Source organism: Oncorhynchus nerka, linkage group LG3 (assembly GCF_034236695.1).
Source record: "Oncorhynchus nerka isolate Pitt River linkage group LG3, Oner_Uvic_2.0, whole genome shotgun sequence".
Lineage (NCBI taxonomy): Eukaryota > Metazoa > Chordata > Actinopteri > Salmoniformes > Salmonidae > Oncorhynchus > Oncorhynchus nerka.
In genome coordinates, this window is record NC_088398.1 from 71,763,658 (window position 1) to 71,787,567 (window position 23,910).

Genomic DNA, 23,910 nt, shown 5'->3' on the forward strand with positions numbered 1-23,910 from the left:
GACAAAGAGCTTCTGGATATCAGGACAGTGATCACTCACCTCGGATTAGACTAAGAGCTTCTGGATATCAGGCCAGCGATCACTCACCTCGGATTAGACAAAGAGCTTCTGGATATCAGGCCAGCGATCACTCACCTCGGATTAGACAAAGAGCTTCTGGATATCAGGACAGTGATCACTCACCTCGGATTAGACTAAGAGCTTCTGGATATCAGGCCAGCGATCACTCACCTCGGATTAGACAAAGAGCTTCTGGATATCAGGCCAGCGATCACTCACCTCGGATTAGACAAAGAGCTTCTGGATATCAGGACAGCGATCACTCACCTCGGATTAGACTAAGAGCTTCTGGATATCAGGCCAGCGATCACTCACCTCGGATTAGACAAAGAGCTTCTGGATATCAGGCCAGCGATCACTCACCTCGGATTAGACAAAGAGCTTCTGGATATCAGGCCAGCGATCACTCACCTCGGATTAGACAAAGAGCTTCTGGATATCAGGCCAGCGATCACTCACCTCGGATTAGACTAAGAGCTTCTGGATATCAGGCCAGCGATCACTCACCTCGGATTAGACAAAGAGCTTCTGGATATCAGGCCAGCGATCACTCACCTCGGATTAGACAAAGAGCTTCTGGATATCAGGCCAGCGATCACTCACCTCGGATTAGACTAAGAGCTTCTGGATATCAGGCCAGCGATCACTCACCTCGGATTAGACAAAGAGCTTCTGGATATCAGGCCAGCGATCACTCACCTCGGATTAGACTAAGAGCTTCTGGATATCAGGCCAGCGATCACTCACCTCGGATTAGATTTAAGATTTTTTCTCCAACAAGCAAGATGCACTATCGCTCTCTGTATTTTTTTCTGTGCTTTTGTCCGTAGCATTTCTCCATCCTCCTTTTCGTTTCAGCCTACTTCTCCTCCTTTCTGAAGCCTATTCTTCTTCTGTGATGTCTCCTCCCTTTTGAACTGACCTGAGTGTTCTTCCTGCTCATGCTCATTTGCATGATTTGAGCTTCTGGCCCTGGCAGGATCTAAGTCACACGCTTCAATCACAGCAGTCAGCTACAGGTGACAGGCAAGTTGGGCACACAGGTTTGACAGTGATTGTCTGTCTGACTGTGTGTCTCTGTTCATTCAACAGATGTGGCTCAGTTGGTAGTGGGTTGCTGACTGAGGCTGGGGTCGGTGCTAAAGGGAGAGGACACTCCAAAATCTACAATTGATGAGCTCTCCTTGAGCACCGAAAACCGCCTCATGTCAAATTGGACCACAGACAAGCCGATGAAATGGACTCTAAAGCCGTTAGAGGAGAGGGTTTGAGGAGGCCTCAGTGTTGTGAGCAGAGCTATGATTCTCAAGGCCAGAACTAAAGTGTGCAGAGGGATATTGGAAAAAGAATGTAATAAGAGAGAGGGTGATGGTTGTTTCACCATAGTCACACCTTCTGAGAGAGAAAGAGGCACTCATGACATCGGGTGAGAAAATGGGGGGAGAGCAACGTGTGTGTGTGTGTGTGTGAGAGAGAGAGAGAAAGAAATCAATTGTTCTAGACGTGTGTGTGTGTGTTCGGGACAAAGAGACCAAGGAGGGTGAAAGAATATGTAGTCAGCTTAAGGAACCACCAATCTCCCACATACACTGTTATATAGGGTGGGGCCTGATGTACATCTCCCTGTGTCCATCACTAATTACAATACAAGCCTAATTAGTGTACAAAGTTGGCTGATCGATCGTCTGCAAACCTGATAACAAATACACGGCGTTACATAGACGTGACTCCTCATTTTAGAAACCACTGAAATATCTCCTCTCTCTCTCCTCCAGGTGTCCCTCAGTATGAGTGGAGATGGACGGAGGAAGAGAGACGTTGATGACAACGGTTGGGCTTCCAGGGTGAGTAACTTCCATTCTCCGTTGGAGTGGAGACGCATGAGCGTGGCGCTGTCTGTTACATTGCACCATTTGCTCCCTTTAGCTCAGTGGGATAATATGGTCATGGAATTGTGCAAACAACCCAGATTCCATACTTGTCAAATCAAATTTGACTGGTTGCACACACATATATTTAGCAGATGTTATTGCGGGTGTTGTGAAATGCTTGTGTTTCTTAGCTCCAACAGTGCAGTTATATCTAACAACAATACACACAAATCTAAAAGTAAAATAATTAAGAACTATAGCCGTTTTAGGATGAGCGATGTCTGACTCCGGAGTATAAATATATATGTATGTGTTCTGAACAAAGAGACCAAGGAGGGTGAAAGAATATGTAGTCAGCTTAAGGAACCACCAATCTCCCACATACACTGTTATATAGGGTGGGGCCTGATGTACATCTCCCTGTGTCCATCACCAATACAAGCTAAACCTCTCATTCCAAAATCATGGACTTTTAATATGGAGTTGGCCCCCCTTTGCGGCTACACCAGCCTATAACAGCCTCTACTCTTCTGGGAAGGTGTTCCACTAGATGTTGGAACATTGCTGCGGGGACTTGCTTCCATTCAGCCACAAGCATTAGTGAGGTCGGGCACTGATGTTGGTTCTCCTGGCATCCTGGCATCCTCCAAACCCAGAGTCATCCGTTGGACTGCCAGATGTTGAAACATGATTCATCACTCCAGAGAACGCGTTTCCACTGCTCCAGAGTCCAATGGCGGTGAGCTTTACACCACTCCAACCACTCTACACCACTCTGAGTGTTGCAACCAAGGACAGACTATTTTTACGTCCTTCAGCACTTCTGTGAGCTTGTGTGGCCTACCACTTTGCGGCTGAGACGTTGTTGCTCCTAGATGTTTCCACTTCACAATAACACCACTTACAGTTGACTGGGGCAGGTGTAGCAGGGAAGAAATTTGACAAACTGACTTGTTGGAAAGGTGACATCAATAGTCACTGAACTCTTCAGTAAGGCCATTCTACTGCCAATCTTTGTCTATGGAGATTGCATGGCTGTGCACTCTAATTTATACACCTGTCAGCAATGGGTGTGGTTGAAATAACCAAATACACTAATTTGAAGGGGTGTCCACATACTTTTGTATATATAGTTTACATAGGGCAGCAGCCTCTAAGGTGCAGGGTTGAGTCACCGGGTGGTAGCCAGCTAGTGACAGTGACTAAGTTCAGGGCAGGGAGCTGTGTGGAGGCCGGCTAGTGATGGCTATTTAACAATCTGATGGCCTTGAGATAGAACCTGTTTTTAAGTCTCTCTGTCCCAGCTTTGATGCACCTGTCCTGTACTGACCTCGCCTTCTGGATGATAGCAGGGTGAACAGGCCGTGGCTCGGGTGGCTGAGGTCCTTTGATCTTTTTGGCATTCCTCTGACATCGGGTGCTGTAGATGTCTTGGAGGGCAGGCAGTGTCCCCCAGGTGGTGATACAGCCCGACGGGATGCTCTCAATGGTGCATCTGTAAAAGTTTGTGAGGGTCTTAAGGGACAAGCCAAATTTCTTCAGCCTCCTGAGTTGAAGAAGTGCTGTTGCACCTTCTTCACCTCACTGTCTGTGTGGGTGGACCATTTCAGATCATCAGTGATATGTACACCGAGGAACTTGAAGCTTTTCACCTTCTCCACTGCGGTCCCTTCGATGTGAATGAGGACATGCTCTCTCTTGTCTCCTGAAGTCCACAATCAGCTTATTTTGTTTTGTTGAGGGAGAGGTTATTTTCCTGGCACCACTCTGCCAGGCCCTCACCTCCTCCCTTTAGACTGTCTCGTCATTGTTGGTAATCAGAACCACTGTTGTGTCGTCTGCAAACTTGATGATTGAGTTAGAGGCGTGCGTGGCCACGCAGTCATAGGTGAACAGGGAGTACAGGAGGGGGATGAGAACGCACCCTTGTGGGGCCCCAGTGTTGAGGATCAGCGTAGTGGAGGTGTTGTTTCCTACCTTCACTGCCTGGGGGTGGCCCATCAGGATGTCCAGGACCCAGTTGCACAGGTGGGATTCAGACCCTGGGCCTCCAACTTAACCTCTAGCGTCGAGCAATCCCGTATCCGGGAGCGTAATCATAGCCTCAAGCTCATTACCATAACGCAACGTTTCCTATTCATGAAAATCGCAAATGAAATTAAATAAATATATTCAAACACAAGCTTAGCCTTTTGTTAACAACACTGTCATCAAAATATGCTTTTCAACCAAAGTTACACAAGCATTTGTGTAAGAGTATTGATAGCCTAGCTTAGCATTAAGCCTAGCATTCAGCAGGCAACATTTTCACAAAAACAAGAAAAGCATTCAAATAAAATCATTTACCTTTGAAGAACTTCGGATGTTTTCAATGATGAGACTCTTAGTTAGATAGCAAATGTTCATTTTTTCCAAAAAGATTATTTGTGTAGACGAAATAGCTCCGTTTTGTTCATCACGTTTGGCTAAGAAAAACACCGGAAAATGCAGTCACTTACAACGCCAAACTTTTTTCCAAATTAGCTCCATAATATCGACAGAAACATGGCAAACGTTGTTTAGAATCAAAAAAGCTGTCCTTGAAATGGTCTTGATATGTTCTTTAAAAGAGAGATCAGGGTCCAGAGTAACGCCGAGGTCCTTCACAGTTTTATTTGAGACGACTGTACAACCATTAAGATTAATTGTCAGATTCAACAGAAGATCTCTTGTTTCTTGGGACCTAGAACAAGCATCTCTGTTTTGTCCAAGTATAAAAGTAGAGAGTTTGCAGCCATCCACTTCCTTATGTCTGAAACACAGGCTTCTAGCGAGGGAAATTTTGGGGCATCACCATGTTTCATTGAAATGTACAGCTGTGTGTCATCCGCATAGCAGTGAAAGTTAACATTATGTTTTCGAATGACATCCCCAAGAGGTAAAATATATAGTGAAAACAATAGTGGTCCTAAAACGGAACCTTGGGGAACACCAAAATGTACATTTGATTTGTCAAAGGACAAACCATTCACAGAGACAAACTGATATCTTTCCGACAGATAAGATCTAAACCAGGCCAGAACTTGTCCGTGTAGACCAATTTGGGTTTCCAATCTCTCCAAAAGAATGTGGTGATCGATGGTATCAAAACCAACACTAAGGTCTAGGAACACGAGGACAGATGCAGAGCCTCGGTCTGACGCCATTAAAAGGTCATTTACCACCTTCACAAGTGCAGTCTCAGTGCTATGATGGTTTCTAAAACCAGTACACATCCGGTGGATAGAGAGCCGTTTATTATGTTCAACATAGGATGGCCAAGCACAGGAAGCAGCTCTTTCAGTAGTTTAGTTGGAATAGGGTCCAGTATGCAGCTTGAAGGTTCAGAGAATTAAGATCTCCCCCGTGGCACGAATCCGTAGATCTTTTATGTTGTGGGGCTGTTTTTCTTCCAAGGGCCCTGGACAACTTGTTAGGATACATGGTATCATGGACTCTATCAAGTACCAACAGATATTAAATCTAAACCTGACTGCCTCTGCTGGGAAGATTAAACTGGGCTGTGGTTGGATCTTCCAGCAGGACAATAATCCAAAGCACACCTCAAAATCAAAACAAAAATGGTTCACTGACCACCGAATCAAGGTTTTTCCATGGTCATCCCAGGACCCTGAACCCCATAGAAAACCTGTGGGATGAGCTGAAGAGGAGAGTCCACAAGCGTGGACCTCGGAATCTGAAGGATCTAGAGATGAGTTCTACAACCTCATTATACATTATAGGAGAAGACTCAGCTGTTATCTTGGTAAAGGGAGGTTGCACAAAGTATTGAATGAATATTAAGTGGGGGGCACTGCATGTTTGTGTATTGTCCTGGCATAATAACATACTAAAGCCAATCCATGTTGTGATTCTTAATTCTCACTTCTCTCTCTGTCCGATAGGAATGGATCATTACTGATCACTTATGAAAAGACTTGGAGCGTCAAAATGAACGGGGTCCAAGAGTTCGGTGGTGAGGACCCCTGTCCTGTCAAAACTCCCAGAGGGGTGAAGGACCCCACTCTGACCAACGGTCACACCCATCCTGTGAATGGTGCCATAAATCCTCTGGACCTCTCCCCAAACCCCACACAACACACACCCACTCCAGACAGGGGGTTACCCCATACTCTCCAATCCATACCCTCACAGCCTGACAGCCCCTTATCCAAACCTCCTATCCAACATGACACCCCCAGACCTCCCCCTGTCTCTCACCACAGACACCACGCACAACCGGCCAATGAACAGAGACCCAAGCCCCCTCCGCCCACCTATCAGGAGGCGATGGCTGCCTCGGCATCCCGCCCCCTGGATCTCCCGTCTCAATCAAATTTCCCTCCTGAGAAACCACTCCCCCTTGCTAACCCAAACCCCTCCCCTTCCCCTGTCTGTCTGAATGGCAGCCACCACAATGTTTTTCCTTCGAACCCCACCCCCCTGGAAACCAACAGCCTATCAGCCAACCCCATTCTCTCAAACTACGCTCCTCCGCACCACGACCAACAATCAGCAAAGGTGAAGACCAGGGGGACCATCTCAGAGTTTTACTCCCACTCTCGTCTACACCACATCTCCACGTGGAGAAGTGAGTTCTCTGAGTATGTCAACATGTTGCAGAGCAGGATGAGGGCCACAGGGGGTGCAACCTTCCCCGGGAGAGACAGGCTCAGACGCCAGAGGAGAGAGGGTAAGGAGCTGTAGGGTGGGTGTTTGGAAGGGATGGATTGGATGGTCTCTGTCCGATGGTATGTGAATTCTGATAACCCAGTCCAGTCATGTCCGTGTCTGTCTCTCTCTCGATCACACTCCTCTCTTATCTCACTCACTATCTCACTCACACACACACACACTCCTCTCGCTCTCCTCTCTTAAATGTCATAGGGAAATTTCTGTATGTTGTTAATAATGTCATCAGGGTTTGTTTGAGTGTGATGCATTTTGCAGACCATGAATAGCTGTGTACAGGGCCTTCAGAAAGTATTCATACTCCTTGACTTATTCCAGATTTAGTTGTTACAGCCTGAATTCAAAATGGATGAAATACAATAAAATTTTCACAGACAATACCCCATAATGACAGTGAAAACATGTTTTTAGAAAATGTTGCAAATGTATTGAAAATGAAATACTGAAATATCAAATTTACATACGTATTCACACCCATGAGTCAATACTTTGTAGAAGCACCTTTGGCAGCGATTACAGCTTTGAGTCATCTTGGGTATGTCTGTGTCAGCTTTGAATCATCTTGGGTATGTCTGTGTCAGCTTTGAGTCATCTTGGGTATGTCTGTATCAGCTTTGAGTCATCTTGGGTATGTCTGTATTAGAGGTCGACCGATTATGATTTTTCAATACCGATACCGATTATTGGAGGGCCAAAAAAAAGCCGATACCGATTAATCGGTCAATTTATATTTAAAAAATGTATTGTAATGACAATTACAACAATACTGAATGAACACTTATTTTAACTTAATATAATACATCAATCAAATCAATTTAGCCTCAAATAAATAATGAAACATGTTCAATTTGGTTTAAATAATGCAAAAACAAAGTGTTGGAGAAGAAAGTAAAAGTGCAATATGTGCCATATAAGAAAGCTAACGTTTAAGTTCCTTGCTCAGAACATGAGAACATATGAAAGCTGGTGGTTCCTTTTAACAGGAGTCTTCAATATTCCCAGGTAAGAAGTTGTAGGTTGTAGTTATTATAGGAATTATAGGACTATTTCTCTCTATACCATTTGTATTTCATTAACCTTTGACTATTGGATGTTCTTATAGGCACTATAGTATTGCCAGTGTAACTGTATAGCTTCCGTCCCTCTCCTCGCTCCTCCCTGGGCTCGAACCAGGAACACAACGACAACAGCCACCCTCAAAGCAGCGTTACCCATGTCTGCATGGGGAACAACCACTCCAAGTCTGAGTGAGTGACGTTTGAACGCTATTAGCGCGCACCCCGCTAACTAGCTAGCCATTTCACATCAGTTACATCAGCCTAATCAGCCTGAGTTGATAGGCTTGAAGTCATAAACAGCTGCTGGCAAACTCACGAAAGTGCTGTTTGAATGAATGCTTACGAGCCTGCTACTGCCTACCATCGTTCAGTCAGACTGCTCTATCAAGTTGAGTGTTACACCAGATGAACTTGCCAGTGCCATCCGAGCAGATGTCAGGGAGAGGACTGGGTGCTCCGCCTCAGTGGGCATGGGTGAGTAGTGCCTTCCTCTGCCACCCCTGAGTCACATTGTGTATGCTGGCATACTGGACACCCCTGTAGACCCCTGCAATGCTTTTGGGGCCCATATGCCTGTCATCAATGTCTATTTTTTTTTTTATATAAATAATTTTGGCAATAACCCTACAAAAAGTTATTAATGAACCTTTTTCATTTCCATATGGACTAGAAAGCAAAGTTTGTTTCTTTGGTCTTCGGGAATGTGACTGAAATGTGCCTCAGGCCTTGAAAAAGAAAATGTTTAACTGATTGAAAGTGTAAAGAGATCTGGGTGAATAAACGACAGTGGAGCTGCCTTGGCTGTTCAAAAGGCATCAGACCGAGAGCCTAATGCTTCTTTAGTTAGTTAGGATTTCTTTGTTGAGAAAATCATTTCTCCTCAGAAGCGAAAGTTTCAGGGATGGTAAAACCAGCTTGATTGCCATAGGCGTATCAGGGAAACTGGACAGGAGGGAGGGGTGCTTCAAAATATAGCAGTTCTGTAACATATTTAATTCAGCCTCTCATTCTTAATTTCCGGCCTCAACACGTTACGGAAAGAGGTTGTATTGGAATCTGGGGACAGGTCGTCTGGATACTGGACAACCAATAAATTGGCAAATGCAAACATCTTTAGCGGACAACAGTTCTTCAGGCCTTGAACAAAAAAAAGCGGTTTGCGATTTCATTCATACTGGTGAACCGGCGTTTGAGTTGTGGGGTTGCAATATCAACAGTCCCTTATCTCTGGTATATCTTGGCATGCATCATTCAAGACTACGTTTAACTTGTGTGCAGCGCAATGGACATGTAACGCACAGTATCTCAGGAAAGACTGTCTGGGTTGACTCCGTATAGGAAACCAAAGAAAGATGAAGTGCATTATGCCAGTGATTCTGTTGGCACAACATTTGGAAACGGAGGGGCAGCATAGTTTCCCTCCCACTGTATTACACCCTGTCTAACCTCTGTGACCTTTGACCTGTCCAGGGTCCAACATCCTGTTGGCGAGAATGGCTACCCGAAAGGCTAAGCCGAACGGACAGTACCTCCTGAGGTCAGAGGAAGTGGATGACTTCATCAGGGACCAGACGGTGACCAGCCTACCAGGTGAGGCACTACAGCACCACCTGCTGGCCACACACACACATCACACACACAGTTACTCTGCAACTGATGATCATCTTTCTTGTGCATCTCCAAAATATAAACTGTCCTTCTCTACACCCTCCATCTCTCCTTCTCCACCCATCCCTGTATTTGTCTCCCCTCTTCTCCCTCAGGTGTGGGCCGTTCTATGGGTGGTAAACTGGCATCTCTGGGTGTGAGGTCATGTGGGAACCTGCAGCAGATGTCTCTGCAGCGGCTGCAGAAGGAGTTTGGCCCTCGCACCGGTCAGACCCTCTTCAGGTTCTGCCGAGGTCTGGACGACCGGCCCGTCCGTAGCGAGAAAGAGAGGAAGTCTGTCTCTGCTGAGATGAACTACAACATCCGCTTCACACAGGTCCGTACCTGATTAATCCGATTTACACAGGTAAGAGCTTGTTTGATCTGGTCCACGCAGGTCATAGCTGGTTTATACTGATCAGAACTTGGGCTTATTCAAGGAGGCAGAATATTCAGATTGGGATATTTCCTGAAGAACAGACATTCTTCTTTGCTTGTTTAAAGTGACAGGCTTTTCTATCACTTTCTCCATTCTCTCTATCTCTAAATCCTCTCTATCTCACCAGGTGGACGAGGCGGAGTCGTTCCTGACCCACCTGTCCATTGAGGTGCAGAAGCGTCTGCAGGGGGCGGGGCTTAGGGGTCGCAGGCTGACCCTAAAGTTCATGGTCTGTAAGGCAGGGGTGGAGCAATCCAACTACAGTGGTCATGGCACCTGTGACAATTTGGCTAGGTGAGCGAGACCAATGGACACGGTGGCCATGTCTGAATACCCATGAATAGTAGGCTCTTTGGGTATGCGAAAATATAACATTTTATAGTATGTAAAATGAAGTGTGCTTTAAATGCCAGGATGTCATACTCATTTCAGCTGCACACCTTTGAGGAAGAGCATCGTCTTTTCACCCTCGCGTGTGTTTGACAACAGCTGATAATCAGAATAGAGGACGCGCATAAATAAACGAATGGCGTCAAATCAACGCAGTTGAACATTACGAGGCATTCTCAGGATGGATCAGCCTAGGATGTTATTTGTTGCTAGTTCTCAGGATGGATCAGCCTAGGATGTTATTTGTTGCTAGTTCTCAGGATGGATCAGCCTAGGATGTTATTTGTTGCTAGTTCTCAGGATGGATTCAGCCTAGGATGTTATTTGTTGCTAGTTCTCAGGATGGATCAGCCTAGGATGTTATTTGTTGCTAGTTCTCAGGATGGATCAGCCTAGGATGTTATTTGTTGCTAGTTCTCAGGATGGATCAGCCTAGGATGTTATTTGTTGCTAGTTCTCAGGATGGATCAGCCTAGGATGTTATTTGTTGCTAGTTCTCAGGATGGATCAGCCTAGGATGCTATTTTGTTTCTCAGGATGGATCAGCCTAGGATGTTATTTGTTGCTCTCAGGATGGATCAGCCTAGGATGTTATTTGTTGCTAGTTCTCAGGATGGATCAGCCTAGGATGCTATTTGTTGCTAGTTCTCAGGATGGATCAGCCTAGGATGGATTATTGTTTTGTTGCTAGTTCTCAGGATGGATCAGCCTAGGATGTTATTTGTTGCTAGTTCTCAGGATGGATCAGCCTAGGATGTTATTTGTTGCTAGTTCTCAGGATGGATCAGCCTAGGATGTTATTTGTTGCTAGTTCTCAGGATGGATCAGCCTAGGATGTTATTTGTTGCTAGTTCTCAGGATGGATCAGCCTAGTTCTCAGGATGTTATTTGTTGCTAGTTCTCAGGATGGATCAGCCTAGGATGTTATTTGTTGCTAGGATGTTATTTGTTGCTAGTTCTCAGGATGGATCAGCCTAGGATGTTATTTGTTGCTAGTTCTCAGGATGGATCAGCCTAGGATGTTATTTGTTGCTTACTGCATTTTTTAATTTTTTAAATAAAAATAGTATGTTCTAAATAGTTTGTAGTACAATTAGTACATAGTATGTAGTTTTAGTAAATAGCAGGCAAGACAGATTTCAGACAGTTCCTGGAACACACTGAGGGGATATAATTGAGTGTGTCTTCCTCTTCTCTCTCTCTCTCTCCTCCTCTTTTCTCCTCTTCTCCTCTTTTCTCCTCTCCCTCTCTCCTCTACCCTCCTCTCCTCTCTCCCCCTCTCTCCTCTCTCAGGTCAGTGACCCTGGCCCAGCTTACAGACTGTGGTCATTTGATAGCCAGTGAAGTCATCAAGCTGTTCCACGCAATGAGGCTGAAGGTGCAGGACCTGAGGGGGGTGGGCCTCCAGGTGCAGCTCCTCGAGGGGGCCCACTCCGTCCCCAAGGACCCCACGGGCCCTAAAACATGCTACGTCAGAGACAAGCTGCTGGCCCAGCACCCCCCCGCCCAACATAACTATACAGGTAAGTGTGTGTGTGAGCTCTTGTTAGTGGTTACCTCAAGGAGCCAGTCATCGAGCCATAGAACGACCTCTGCTGTCTCTCTCCCTTCAGATTCGCCACCTAATACCGCCATTACTGACACATGCACCAGTCAGGAAAATAGTTCCTCTGCCAGAGTCCTGTCCCCCTTCTCCACTCCCCGCCCTACATCGCCTGCTGAGCCAATCCCTGGGACAAGTAAAGGAGAGCCGCCACGCACACCTAACCATGTTGATAACTGCCTTAACCTCAGCATCGAGGTCTCCCCTCCCTCACAGGTACTTCACCCCTAGATCAACAGTGCATTGCTCTCATTGAAAAAACATTCGGTTGGCTATGTTTTTGAAGCATCATTTCAAGTCCAATCAAATGTTATTTGTCACATGCTCCGAATACAACAGGTATAGATAGACCTTACAGTGTAGCAGCAGTGTAAAAACACAGGGGGGTCAGTCAATGTAAATAGTCCAGGTGGCCATGTGATGAATAGTTCAGCAGTCTTATGGCTTGGAGGCTTGGAGGTAGAAGCTAGAAAGGAGTCTTTTGGGCAGTAAAATCACCCTCACACACAGGTTTCCCAGGATACATGTTGTATGTGTGTGTCTGTGTCCATGTCAGGTGGACCGGTCGGTGTTGGAGGCCTTGCCTGCAGAGTTGAGAGAACAGGTGGAGCACTCCTGGACCCACAGAGACACAGAGAGAACCCACAACGGGTCACACCAACGCCCCCTTCACCCTGGCCCCTCTTCTCCTCTCTCTTCCTGTTCATCTTCCCTTCTACCCTCCTCTCCTCCTTCCCCCGCTGCCCCTCCTATAGGAGCACTAGTGCTTCAGATCCCCAAACAGTTTGGACAGACCGGCTCCACAGGCATCATACTGGAACTGTCTGACTTCTCCCAGGTACACACACACACACCCACAAACATTCTCATTAACGGCAACATCCCCTATAAACACGCACATATTGTTTCTCTGTCTATGTCTGTCTCTCTCTCTCCCTGTGTGTGTGTGTGTGTGTGTGTGTGTGTGTGTGTGTGTGTGTGTGTGTGTGTGTGTGTAGGTTGACCCGGAGTTGTTTGCAGCACTCCCCAGAGAACTCCAGGAGGAGCTGCGTTCAGTGTACGGCCGCAGAGAGAACACCCAGGGGATCATGGGTAAGAATACAGTATATCTATCCAATAATATACACTGAATTTACCAAAAATTAAGAACACCTTCCTAATAAGAATGGTCCCATCAGTTCGTTGCGCATGGACTCTACAAGGTGTCCAAAGCATTCCACAGGGATGCTGGCCCCTGTTGACTCCAATGCGCCTGGCACCATACCAGTGCGCCTGGCACCATACCAGTGCGCCTGGCACCATACCCCATTCAAAGACACTTAAATATTTTGTCTTGCCCATTCACCCTCTGAATGGCACACAGACACAATCCATGTCTTATTGTCTCAAGGCTTAAAAATCCTTCTTTAACATGTCTCCTCCCCTTCATCTACACTGATTGAAGTGGATTTAACACGTGACATCAATGAGGGATCATATCTTTCACCTGGATTCACCTGGATTCCCCAGTCAGTCTGACATGTAAAGAGCAGGTGTTCTTAATGTTTTGTACGCTCAGTGGATACTAATAATATAATATAGAATATATATGCCATTTAGCAATACACTGGAAAGAACCATAGAACCGACTAATGATCAAATTAAACACTTATGCAAGTTAAGTTGTCTGTTTTATTAATGATGCATAGTGATTAAACTGGCCTGAACTGACCCCCATCCAACTGGAGAATGGACCTTCCACCTCCCCCCTACAGCAGGACGACCCAGAGACTCTGTCCAAGTTCACCCCTTGCCCTGAACCCACCCTGGCTGGAGCCTGTGATTTCAGGGACATCCGAACACTACTCAGAGAATGGATAACTACCATCTCAGGTACAGAATGGGGAGTGGGTCGTTTACTACCATCTATGGAAAAAGGGGGACATTTGCTGCCATAGTTCAGTCGTGGCCAAAAGTTTTGAGAATGACACAAATATTAATTTTCACAAAGTCTGCTGCCTCAGTTTGTATGATGGCAATATGCTTCACAGGCAAGGATATTGCTGCCAGTAAGATTGCACCTAAATTAACCATTTATCGGATCATCAAGAATGGCAGGGTAGCCAGGGTAGTGGTTAGAGCGTTGGACTAGTAACCGAAAGGTTGCAAGTTCGAATCCCCGAGCTGACAAGGTACAAATCTGTCGTTCTGCCCCTGAACAGGCAGTTAACCCACTGTTCCTAGGCCGTCATTGAAAATAAGAATTTGTTCTTAACTGACTTGCCTAGTAAAATAAAGGTAAAATAAATAAAAATATAAAACTTCAAGGAGAGCGGTTCAATTGTTGTGATGAAGGCTTCGGGGCACCCAAGAAAGTCCAGCAAGCGCCAGGACCATCTCCTAAAGTTGATTCAGCTGCGGGATCGGGACATCACCAGTACAGAGCTTGCTCAGGAAGGGCAGCAGGCAGGTGTGAGTGCATCTGCACGCACAGTGAGGAGAAGACTTTTGGAGGATGGTCTGGTGTCAAGAAGGGCAGCAAAGAAGCCACTTCTCTCCAGGAAAAACATCAGGGACAGACTGATATTCTGCAAAAGGTATGGGGATTGGACTGCTGAGGACTGGGGTAAAGTCATTTTCTCTGATGAATCCCCTTTCTGATTGTTTGGGGCATCCGGAAAAAAGCTTGTCCAGAGAAGACAAGGTGAGCGCTACCATCAGTCCTGTGTCATGCCAACAGTAGAGCATCTTGAGACCATTCATGTGTGGGGTTGCTTCTCAGACAAGGGAGTGGGCTCACTCACAATTTTGCCTAAAGACACAGCCATGAATAAAGAATGGTACCAACACATTCTCCGAGAGCAACTTCTCCCAACCATCCAGGAACAGTTTGGTGATGAACAATGTCTTTTCCATCATGATGGAACACCTTGCCATAAGGCAAAAGTGATAACTAAGTGGCTCGGGGAAGAAAACATTGATATTTTGGGTCCATGGCCAGGAAACTCCCCAGACCTTAATCCCATTGAGAACTTGTGGTCAATCCTCAAGAGGCGGGTGGACAAACAAAACCCCACAAATTCTGACAAAGTCCATGCATTTATTATGCAAGAATGAGCTGCCATCAGTCAGGATGTGGCCCAGAAATTAATTGACAGCATGCCAGGGTGGATTGCAGAGGTCAACTTCATGTAATTGTCAATAAAAGCCTTTGACACTTATGAAATGCTTGTAATTATAGTTCAGTATTACATAGTAACATCTGATAAAAATATCTAAAGACACTGAAGCAGCAAACTTTGTGGAAATTAATATTTGTGTCATTCTCAACTTTTTGCCACAACTGTAGTTGTGTTTTTGACTGTGTTAAAGATGTGGTTTTGCATTTTTCTAAGTACTTTTCCCCCCTCAGACCCCATGGAGGAGGACATTCTGCAGGTAGTCAAGTACTGCACTGATCTGATCAATGACAAAGACCTAGAGAAACTTGACCTGATCATCAAGTACATGAAGAGGCAGTTAACCCACTGCCTCTTCTCTAGCCTGTCAACTATGTGTCTGTCTATCCCTGTTCTCTCCTCTCTGCACAGACCATACAAACGCTCCACACCGCATGGCCGCGGCCACCCTAATCTGGTGGTCCCAGCGCGCACGACCCACGTGGAGTTCCAGGTCTCCGGTAGCCTCTGGAACTGCCGATCTGCGGCCAACAAGGCAGAGTTCATCTCAGCCTACGCCTCCCTCCAGTCCCTCGACTTCTTGGCTCTGACGGAAACATGGATCACCACAGACAACACCGCTACTCCTACTGCTCTCTCTTCGTCCGCCCACGTGCTCTCGCACACCCCGAGAGCTTCTGGTCAGCGGGGTGGTGGCACCGGGATCCTCATCTCTCCCAAGTGGTCATTCTCTCTTTCTCCCCTTACCCATCTGTCTATCGCCTCCTTTGAATTCCATGCTGTCACAGTTACCAGCCCTTTCAAGCTTAACATCCTTATCATTTATCGCCCTCCAGGTTCCCTCGGAGAGTTCATCAATGAGCTTGATGCCTTGATAAGCTCCTTTCCTGAGGACGGCTCACCTCTCACAGTTCTGGGCGACTTTAACCTCCCCACGTCTACCTTTGACTCATTCCTCTCTGCCTCCTTCTTTCCACTCCTCTCCTCTTTGACCTCACCCTCTCACCTTCCCCCTACTCACAAGGCAGGCAATACGCTCGACCTCATCTTTACTAGATGCTGTTCCTCCACTAACCTCATTGCAACTCCCTCCAAGTCTCCGACCACTACCTTGTATCCTTTTCCCTCTCGCTCTCATCCAACACTTCCCACACTGCCCCTACTCGGATGGTATCGCGCCGTCCCAACCTTCGCTCTCTCTCCCCCGCTACTCTCTCCTCTTCCATCCTATCATCTCTTCCCTCTGCTCAAACCTTCTCCAACCTATCTCCTGATTCTGCCTCCTCAACCCTCCTCTCCTCCCTTTCTGCATCCTTTGACTCTCTATGTCCCCTATCCTCCAGGCCGGCTCGGTCCTCCCCTCCCGCTCCGTGGCTCGACGACTCATTGCGAGCTCACAGAACAGGGCTCCGGGCAGCCGAGCGGAAATGGAGGAAAACTCGCCTCCCTGCGGACCTGGCATCCTTTCACTCCCTCCTCTCTACATTTTCCTCCTCTGTCTCTGCTGCTAAAGCCACTTTCTACCACTCTAAATTCCAAGCATCTGCCTCTAACCCTAGGAAGCTCTTTGCCACCTTCTCCTCCCTCTTGAATCCTCCTCCCCCTCCCCCCCTCCTCCCTCTCTGCAGATGACTTCGTCAACCATTTTGAAAAGAAGGTCGACGACATCCGATCCTCGTTTGCTAAGTCAAACGACACCGCTGGTTCTGCTCACACTGCCCTACCCTGTGCTCTGACCTCTTTCTCCCTCTCTCCAGATGACATCTCGCGTCTTGTGACGGCCGGCCGCCCAACAACCTGCCCGCTTGACCCTATCCCCTCCTCTCTTCTCCAGACCATCTCCGGTGACCTTCTCCCTTACCTCACCTCGCTCATCAACTCATCCCTGACCGCTGGCTACGTCCCTCCCGTCTTCAAGAGAGCGAGAGTTGCACCCCTTCTGAAAAAACCTACACTCGATCCCTCCGATGTCAACAACTACAGACCAGTATCCCTTCTTTCTTTTCTCTCCAAAACTCTTGAACGTGCCGTCCTTGGCCAGCTCTCCCGCTATCTCTCTCAGAATGACCTTCTTGATCCAAATCAGTCAGGTTTCAAGACTAGTCATTCAACTGAGACTGCTCTTCTCTGTATCACGGAGGCGCTCCGCACTGCTAAAGCTAACTCTCTCTCCTCTGCTCTCATCCTTTTAGACCTATCGGCTGCCTTCGATACTGTGAACCATCAGATCCTCCTCTCCACCCTCTCCGAGTTGGGCATCTCCGGCGCGGCCCACGCTTGATTGCGTCCTACCTGACAGGTCGCTCCTACCAGGTGGCGTGGCGAGAATCCGTCTCCTCACCACGTGCTCTCACCACTGGTGTCCCCCAGGGCTCTGTTCTAGGCCCTCTCCTATTCTCGCTATACACCAAGTCACTTGGCTCTGTCATAACCTCACATGGTCTCTCCTATCATTGCTATGCAGACGACACACAATTAATCTTCTCCTTTCCCCCTTCTGACGACCAGGTGGCGAATCGCATCTCTGCATGTCTGGCAGACATATCAGTGTGGATGACGGATCATCACCTCAAGCTGAACCTCGGCAAGACGGAGCTGCTCTTCCTCCCGGGAAGGACTGCCCGTTCCATGATCTCGCCATCACTGTTGACAACTCCATTGTGTCCTCGTCCCAGAGCGCTAAGAACCTTGGCGTGATCCTGGACAACACCCTGTCGTTCTCAAATAACATCAAGGCGGTGGCCCGTTCCTGTAGGTTCATGCTCTACAACATCCGCAGAGTACGACCCTGCCTCACACAGGAAGCGGCGCAGGTCCTAATCCAGGCACTTGTCATCTCCCGTCTGGATTACTGCAACTCGCTGTTGGCTGGGCTCCCTGCCTGTGCCATTAAACCCCTACAACTCATCCAGAACGCCGCAGCCCGTCTGGTGTTCAACCTTCCCAAGTTCTCTCACGTCACCCCGCTCCTCCGCTCCCTCCACTGGCTTCCAGTTGAAGCTCGCATCCGCTACAAGACCATGGTGCTTGCCTACGGAGCTGTGAGGGGAACGGCACCTCACTACCTCCAGGCTCTGATCAGGCCCTACACCCAAACAAGGGCACTGCGTTCATCCACCTCTGGCCTGCTCGCCTCCCTACCACTGAGGAAGTACAGTTCCCGCTCAGCCCAGTCAAAACTGTTCGCTGCTCTGGCCCCCAAATGGTGGAACAAACTCCCTCACGACGCCAGGACAGCGGAGTCAATCACCACCTTCCGGAGACACCTGAAACCCCACCTCTTTAAGGAATACCTAGGATAGGATGAAGTAATCCTTCTCCCCCTCCCCCTTAAAAGACCTAGATGCACTATTGTAAAGTGGCTGTTCCACTGGATGTCATAAGGTGAAAGCACCAATTTGTAAGTCGCTCTGGATAAGAGCGTCTGCTAAATGACTTATGTAAAATGTAAATGTAAGAGGTACGGTCCATTCGTGGTCTAACTCTCCCCTCTTCACCTCTGTTTCAGTGAGGGACCACTCGGCCATTGTCAAATAGGACCTGTTTGGTGATAGAGGATCATTCTACCCCTGTTGTTGAGATTCCATTTCAATTAGTGTTTTTCTCTTTTTCTCATGTGTGTTTAGTGTATTAGATATTCAAGTGTGTTAGGCCTAAGGCATGTGTGTTTAGTGTATTAGATATTCAAGTGTGTTATTTATTTATTTCACCTTTATTTAACCAGGTAAGCAAGTTGAGAACAAGTTCTCATTTACAATTGCGACCTGGCCAAGATAAAGCAAAGCAGTTCGACACATACAACGACACAGAGTTACACATGGAGTAAAACAAACATACAGTCAATAATACAGTAAAAAAAAAAAAAAACAAGTCTATATACAATGTGAGCAAATTAGGTGAGAAGGGAGGTAAAGGCAAAAAAGGACATGGTGGCAAAGTAAATACAATATAGCAAGTAAAACACTGGAATGGTAGTTTTGCAATGGAAGAATGTGCAAAGTAGAAATAAAAATAATGGGGTGCAAAGGAGCAAAATAAATAAATAAATTAAATACAGTTGGGAAAGAGGTAGTTGTTTGGGCTAAATTATAGGTGGGCTATGTACAGGTGCAGTAATCTGTAAGATGCTCTGACAGTTGGTGCTTAAAGCTAGTGAGGGAGATAAGTGTTTCCAATTTAAGAGATTTTTGTAGTTCGTTCCAGTCATTGGCAGCAGAGAACTGGAAGGAGAGGCGGCCAAAGAAAGAATTGGTTTTGGGGGTGACTAGAGAGATATACCTGCTGGAGCGTGTGCTACAGGTGGGAGATGCTATGGTGACCAGCGAGCTGAGATAAGGGGGACTTTACCTAGCAGGGTCTTGTAGATGACATGGAGCCAGTGGGTTTGGCGACGAGTATGAAGCGAGGGCCAGCCAACGAGAGCGTACAGGTCGCAATGGTGGGTAGTATATGGGGCTTTGGTGACAAAACGGATAGCACTGTGATAGACTGCATCCAATTTGTTGAGTAGGGTATTGGAGGCTATTTTGTAAATGACATCGCCAAAGTCGAGGATTGGTAGGATGGTCAATTTTACAAGGGTATGTTTGGCAGCATGAGTGAAGGATGCTTTGTTGCGAAATAGGAAGCCAATTCTAGATTTAACTTTGGATTGGAGATGTTTGATATGGGTCTGGAAGGAGAGTTTACAGTCTAACCAGACACCTAAGTATTTGTAGTTGTCCACGTATTCTAAGTCAGAGCCGTCCAGAGTAGTGATGTTGGACAGGCGGGTAGGTGCAGGTAGCGATCGGTTGAAGAGCATGCATTTAGTTTTACTTGTATTTAAGAGCAATTGGAGGCCACGGAAGGAGAGTTGTATGGCATTGAAGCTTGCCTGGAGGGTTGTTAACACAGTGTCCAAAGAAGGGCCGGAAGTATACAGAATGGTGTCGTCTGCGTAGAGGTGGATCAGAGACTCACCAGCAGCAAGAGCGACCTCATTGATGTATACAGAGAAGAGAGTCGGTCCAAGAATTGAACCCTGTGGCACCCCCATAGAGACTGCCAGAGGTCCGGACAGCAGACCCTCCGATTTGACACACTGAACTCTATCAGAGAAGTAGTTGGTGAACCAGGCGAGGCAATCATTTGAGAAACCAAGGCTGTCGAGTCTGCCGATGAGGATGTGGTGGTTGACAGAGTCGAAAGCCTTGGCCAGATCAATGAATACGGCTGCACAGTAATGTTTCTTATCGATGGCGGTTAAGATATCGTTTAGGACCTTGAGCGTGGCTGAGGTGCACCCATGACCAGCTCTGAAACCAGATTGCATAGCAGAGAAGGTATGGTGAGATTCGAAATGGTCGGTAATCTGTTTGTTGACTTGGCTTTCGAAGACCTTAGAAAGGCATGGTGTTAGGCCTAAGGCATGTGTGTTTAGTGTATTAGATATGCAAGTGTGTTAGGCTTAAGGCATGTGTGTTTAGTTTATTAGATATGCAAGTGTGTTAGGCCTAAGGCATGTGTGTTTAGTGTATTAGATATTCAAGTGTGTTAGGCCTAAGGCATGTGTGTTTAGTGTATTAGATATGCAAGTGTGTTAGGCCTAAGGCATGTGTGTTTAGTGTATTAGATATTCAAGTGTGTTAGGCCTAAGGCATGTGTGTTTAGTGTATTAGATATTCAAGTGTGTTAGGCCTAAGGCATGTGTGTTTAGTTTATTAGATATTCAAGTGTGTTAGGCCTAAGGCATGTGTGTTTAGTGTATTAGATATTCAAGTGTGTTAGGCCTAAGGCATGTGTGTTTAGTTTATTAGATATTCAAGTGTGTTAGGCCTAAGGCATGTGTGTTTAGTGTATTAGATATTCAAGTGTGTTAGGCCTAAGGCATGTGTGTTTAGTTTATTAGATATTCAAGTGTGTTAGGCCTAAGGCATGTGTGTTTAGTTTATTAGATATTCAAGTGTGTTAGGCCTAAGGCATGTGTGTTTAGTTTATTAGATATTCAAGTGTGTTAGGCCTAAGGCATGTCTTATGTCATGGCAGGTTGACGCAGCAGCAGTCTGTGGAGTCTGTATGGAGCATGGCCTTTGACTTCATCCTGGACAACGTGCAGGTGGTGGTACATCAGACCTATGGCAGCACTCTGAAGATCACGTAGGAGAGGGCAGCACTCTGAAGATCACGTAGGAGAGGGCAGCACTCTGAAGATCACGTAGGAGAGGGCAGCACTCTGAAGATCACGTAGGAGAGGGCAGCACTCTGAAGATCACGTAGGAGAGGGCAGCACTCTGAAGATCACGTAGGAGAGGGCAGCACTCTGAAGATCACGTAGGAGAGGGCAACACTCTGAAGATCACGTAGGAGAGGGCAACACTCTGAAGATCACGTAGGAGAGGGCAACACTGAAGATCACGTAGGAGAGGGCAACAGTCTGAAGATCACGTAGGAGAGGGCACGGCAGGCTCTGGCCAAGTCTCAAATCACACCCTATTCCCCATATAATGCACAGGTCAAAGGTATTATACTGATATGTGGAGGATAGAATGCCATTTGAGATCCAGTTTTGCTCCTCCTGCTCCTGTTTATTGTGCCACTGTTAGAGCCATCCCACTATTACATCATGATCCTGTGGGAGGAGCTGGGTCAAATCATGATGTCTGTGATCTTCAGCACGGAAAGTCGGAGTTCTAGAAAGATGCCAGAGTTTTAGAGTTGGATGACCATTCAAAACTTTTTTTCCCATTTCCCAGTTGTCTTGAAGGCACTGAAGTCGGAGGTCAGAGTTCCCATTTCCCAGTTGTTTTGAACACGACAATAACCTGGACACGTGTTCTCTCCTTGTGTCATCACAGTGAAAGAGTTCTGTGTCATTGTGACATCAGCACAACAACCCTCTATCTCTCACTTTGACATCAGCAGAGCCCAACCTGCCTTCTGTTGTGACGTCGTCATAACACACGTCAGCAGAACAGAGCACAGATATCGTCTGCGCTACACTTTGAAAAATCAAACTTGGCCCATCGCACAATGTCCAACTTTCCATGGGTCGGAGGGGGAGGGGCAGGAACCCTCCTCCTGTAGCCCCTATTGGTCAGGACCCACTGAAAGTCATGAGTAATGGCAGAGTTGGCCACTAGGTCTGTGAATATGCCAATCGTCCCAGTATAGGACAGACTGAGACATAGAGATGGCCATGGAATCTCCTTGCTGTCTCCACTGCATTCTTCCTCGTTCTTTTCACTCTCTCTGCTTTGCACCAGTTGTTCTGTTACTCTCTGCTTTGCACCAGTTGTTATGTTACTCTGCTTTGCACCAGTTGTTCTGTTACTCTCTGCTTTGTACCAGTTGTTATGTTACTCTGCTTTGTACCAGTTGTTCTGTTACTCTCTGCTTTGCACCAGTTGTTCTGTTACTCTCTGCTTTGCACCAGTTGTTCTGTTACTCTCTGCTTTGCACCAGTTGTTCTGTTACTATCTGCTTTGCACCAGTTGTTCTGTTACTCTCTGCTTTGCACCAGTTGTTCTGTTACTCTGCTTTGTACCAGTTGTTCTGTTACTCTCTGCTTTGCACCAGTTGTTCTGTTACTCTCTGCTTTGCACCAGTTGTTATGTTACTCTCTGCTTTGTACCAGTTGTTCTGTTACTCTCTGCTTTGCACCAGTTGTTATGTTACTCTCTGCTTTGCACCAGTTGTTCTGTTACTCTCTGCTTTGCACCAGTTGTTCTGTTACTCTCTGCTTTGTACCAGTTGTTCTGTTACTCTCTGCTTTGCACCCGTTGTTCTGTTACTCTCTGCTTTGCACCAGTTGTTATGTTACTCTGCTTTGCACCAGTTGTTATGTTACTCTGCTTTGCACCAGTTGTTCTGTTACTCTGCTTTGCACCAGCCTACGGAGCTGTGAGGGGAACGGCACCTCAGTACCTCCAGGCTCTGATCAGGCCCTACACCCAAACAAGGGCACTGCGTTCATCCACCTCTGGCCTGCTCGCCTCCCTACCACTGAGGAAGTACAGTTCCCGCTCAGCCCAGTCAAAACTGTTCGCTGCTCTGGCCCCCCAATGGTGGAACAAACTCCCTCACGACGCCAGGACAGCGGAGTCAATCACCACCTTCCGGAGACACCTGAAACCCCACCTCTTTAAGGAATACCTAGGATAGGATAAAGTAATCCCTCTCACCCCCCCTCCCCCTGAAAAGATTTAGATGCACTACTGTTCCACTGGAGGTCATAAGGTGAATGCACCAATTTGTAAGTCGCTCTGGATAAGAGCGTCTGCTAAATGACTTAAATGTAAATGTAATGCTTTGCACCAGTTGTTATGTTACTATCTGCTTTGCACCAGTTGTTCTGTTACTCTGCTTTGCACCAGTTGTTATGTTACTCTCTGCTTTGCACCAGTTGTTATGTTACTCTGCTTTGCACCAGTTGTTCTGTTACTCTGCTTTGCACCAGTTGTTCTGTTACTCTCTGCTTTGCACCAGTTGTTATGTTACTCTGCTTTGCACCAGTTGTTATGTTACTCTTTGCTTTGCACCAGTTGTTATGTTACTCTGCTTTGCACCAGTTGTTCTGTTACTCTCTGCTTTGCACCAGTTGTTATGTTACTCTGCTTTGCACCAGTTGTTCTGTTACTCTGCTTTGCACCAGTTGTTATGTTACTCTGCTTTGCACCAGTTGTTCTGTTACTCTGCGTTGCACCAGTTGTTATGTTACTCTTTGCTTTGCACCAGTTGTTCTGTTACTCTCTGCTTTGCACCAGTTGTTATGTTACTCTGCTTTGCACCAGTTGTTCTGTTACTCTGCTTTGCACCAGTTGTTATGTTACTCTTTGCTTTGCACCAGTTGTTCTGTTACTCTCTGCTTTGCACCAGTTGTTATGTTACTCTGCTTTGCACCAGTTGTTATGTTACTCTGCTTTGCACCAGTTGTTATGTTACTCTGCTTTGCACCAGTTGTTATGTTACTCTGCTTTGCACCAGTTGTTCTGTT

The 23,910-nt window shown here is 46.7% G+C and overlaps 1 protein-coding gene across 1 annotated transcript; it reads left to right on the forward strand.

Annotated features, from left to right (window-relative positions):
* Positions 1 to 2,378: 2,378 nt before the first annotated feature.
* Positions 2,379 to 22,896, forward strand: LOC115116011 (DNA repair protein REV1-like). The gene is made up of 13 exons (XM_065005801.1): positions 2,379 to 2,670; positions 5,855 to 6,652; positions 8,046 to 8,173; positions 9,170 to 9,289; positions 9,463 to 9,683; positions 9,913 to 10,079; positions 11,469 to 11,698; positions 11,789 to 11,994; positions 12,335 to 12,616; positions 12,777 to 12,870; positions 13,480 to 13,650; positions 15,170 to 15,275; positions 20,964 to 22,896. The coding sequence occupies exons 1-13, from the start codon at positions 2,609 to 2,611 to the stop codon at positions 21,076 to 21,078; spliced, it is 2,700 nt and encodes an 899-aa protein (XP_064861873.1). The 5' UTR covers positions 2,379 to 2,608; the 3' UTR covers positions 21,079 to 22,896.
* The last annotated feature ends 1,014 nt before the right edge of the window (positions 22,897 to 23,910 follow it).

What these genes read in the sequence shown, in the direction of transcription:
- LOC115116011 (XM_065005801.1), top strand. Translation starts at nt 2,609, where the DNA reads ATGTTGAAACATGATTCATCACTCCAGAGAACGCGTTTCCACTGCTCC. An exon ending in AGGAGAGAGGGTAAGGAGCT is followed by an intron (nt 6,653 to 8,045) that starts GTAGGGTGGGTG and finishes AATGCTTACGAG; the next exon opens with CCTGCTACTGCCTACCATCG. An exon ending in CGCCCAACATAACTATACAG is followed by an intron (nt 11,699 to 11,788) that starts GTAAGTGTGTGT and finishes CTCTCCCTTCAG; the next exon opens with ATTCGCCACCTAATACCGCC.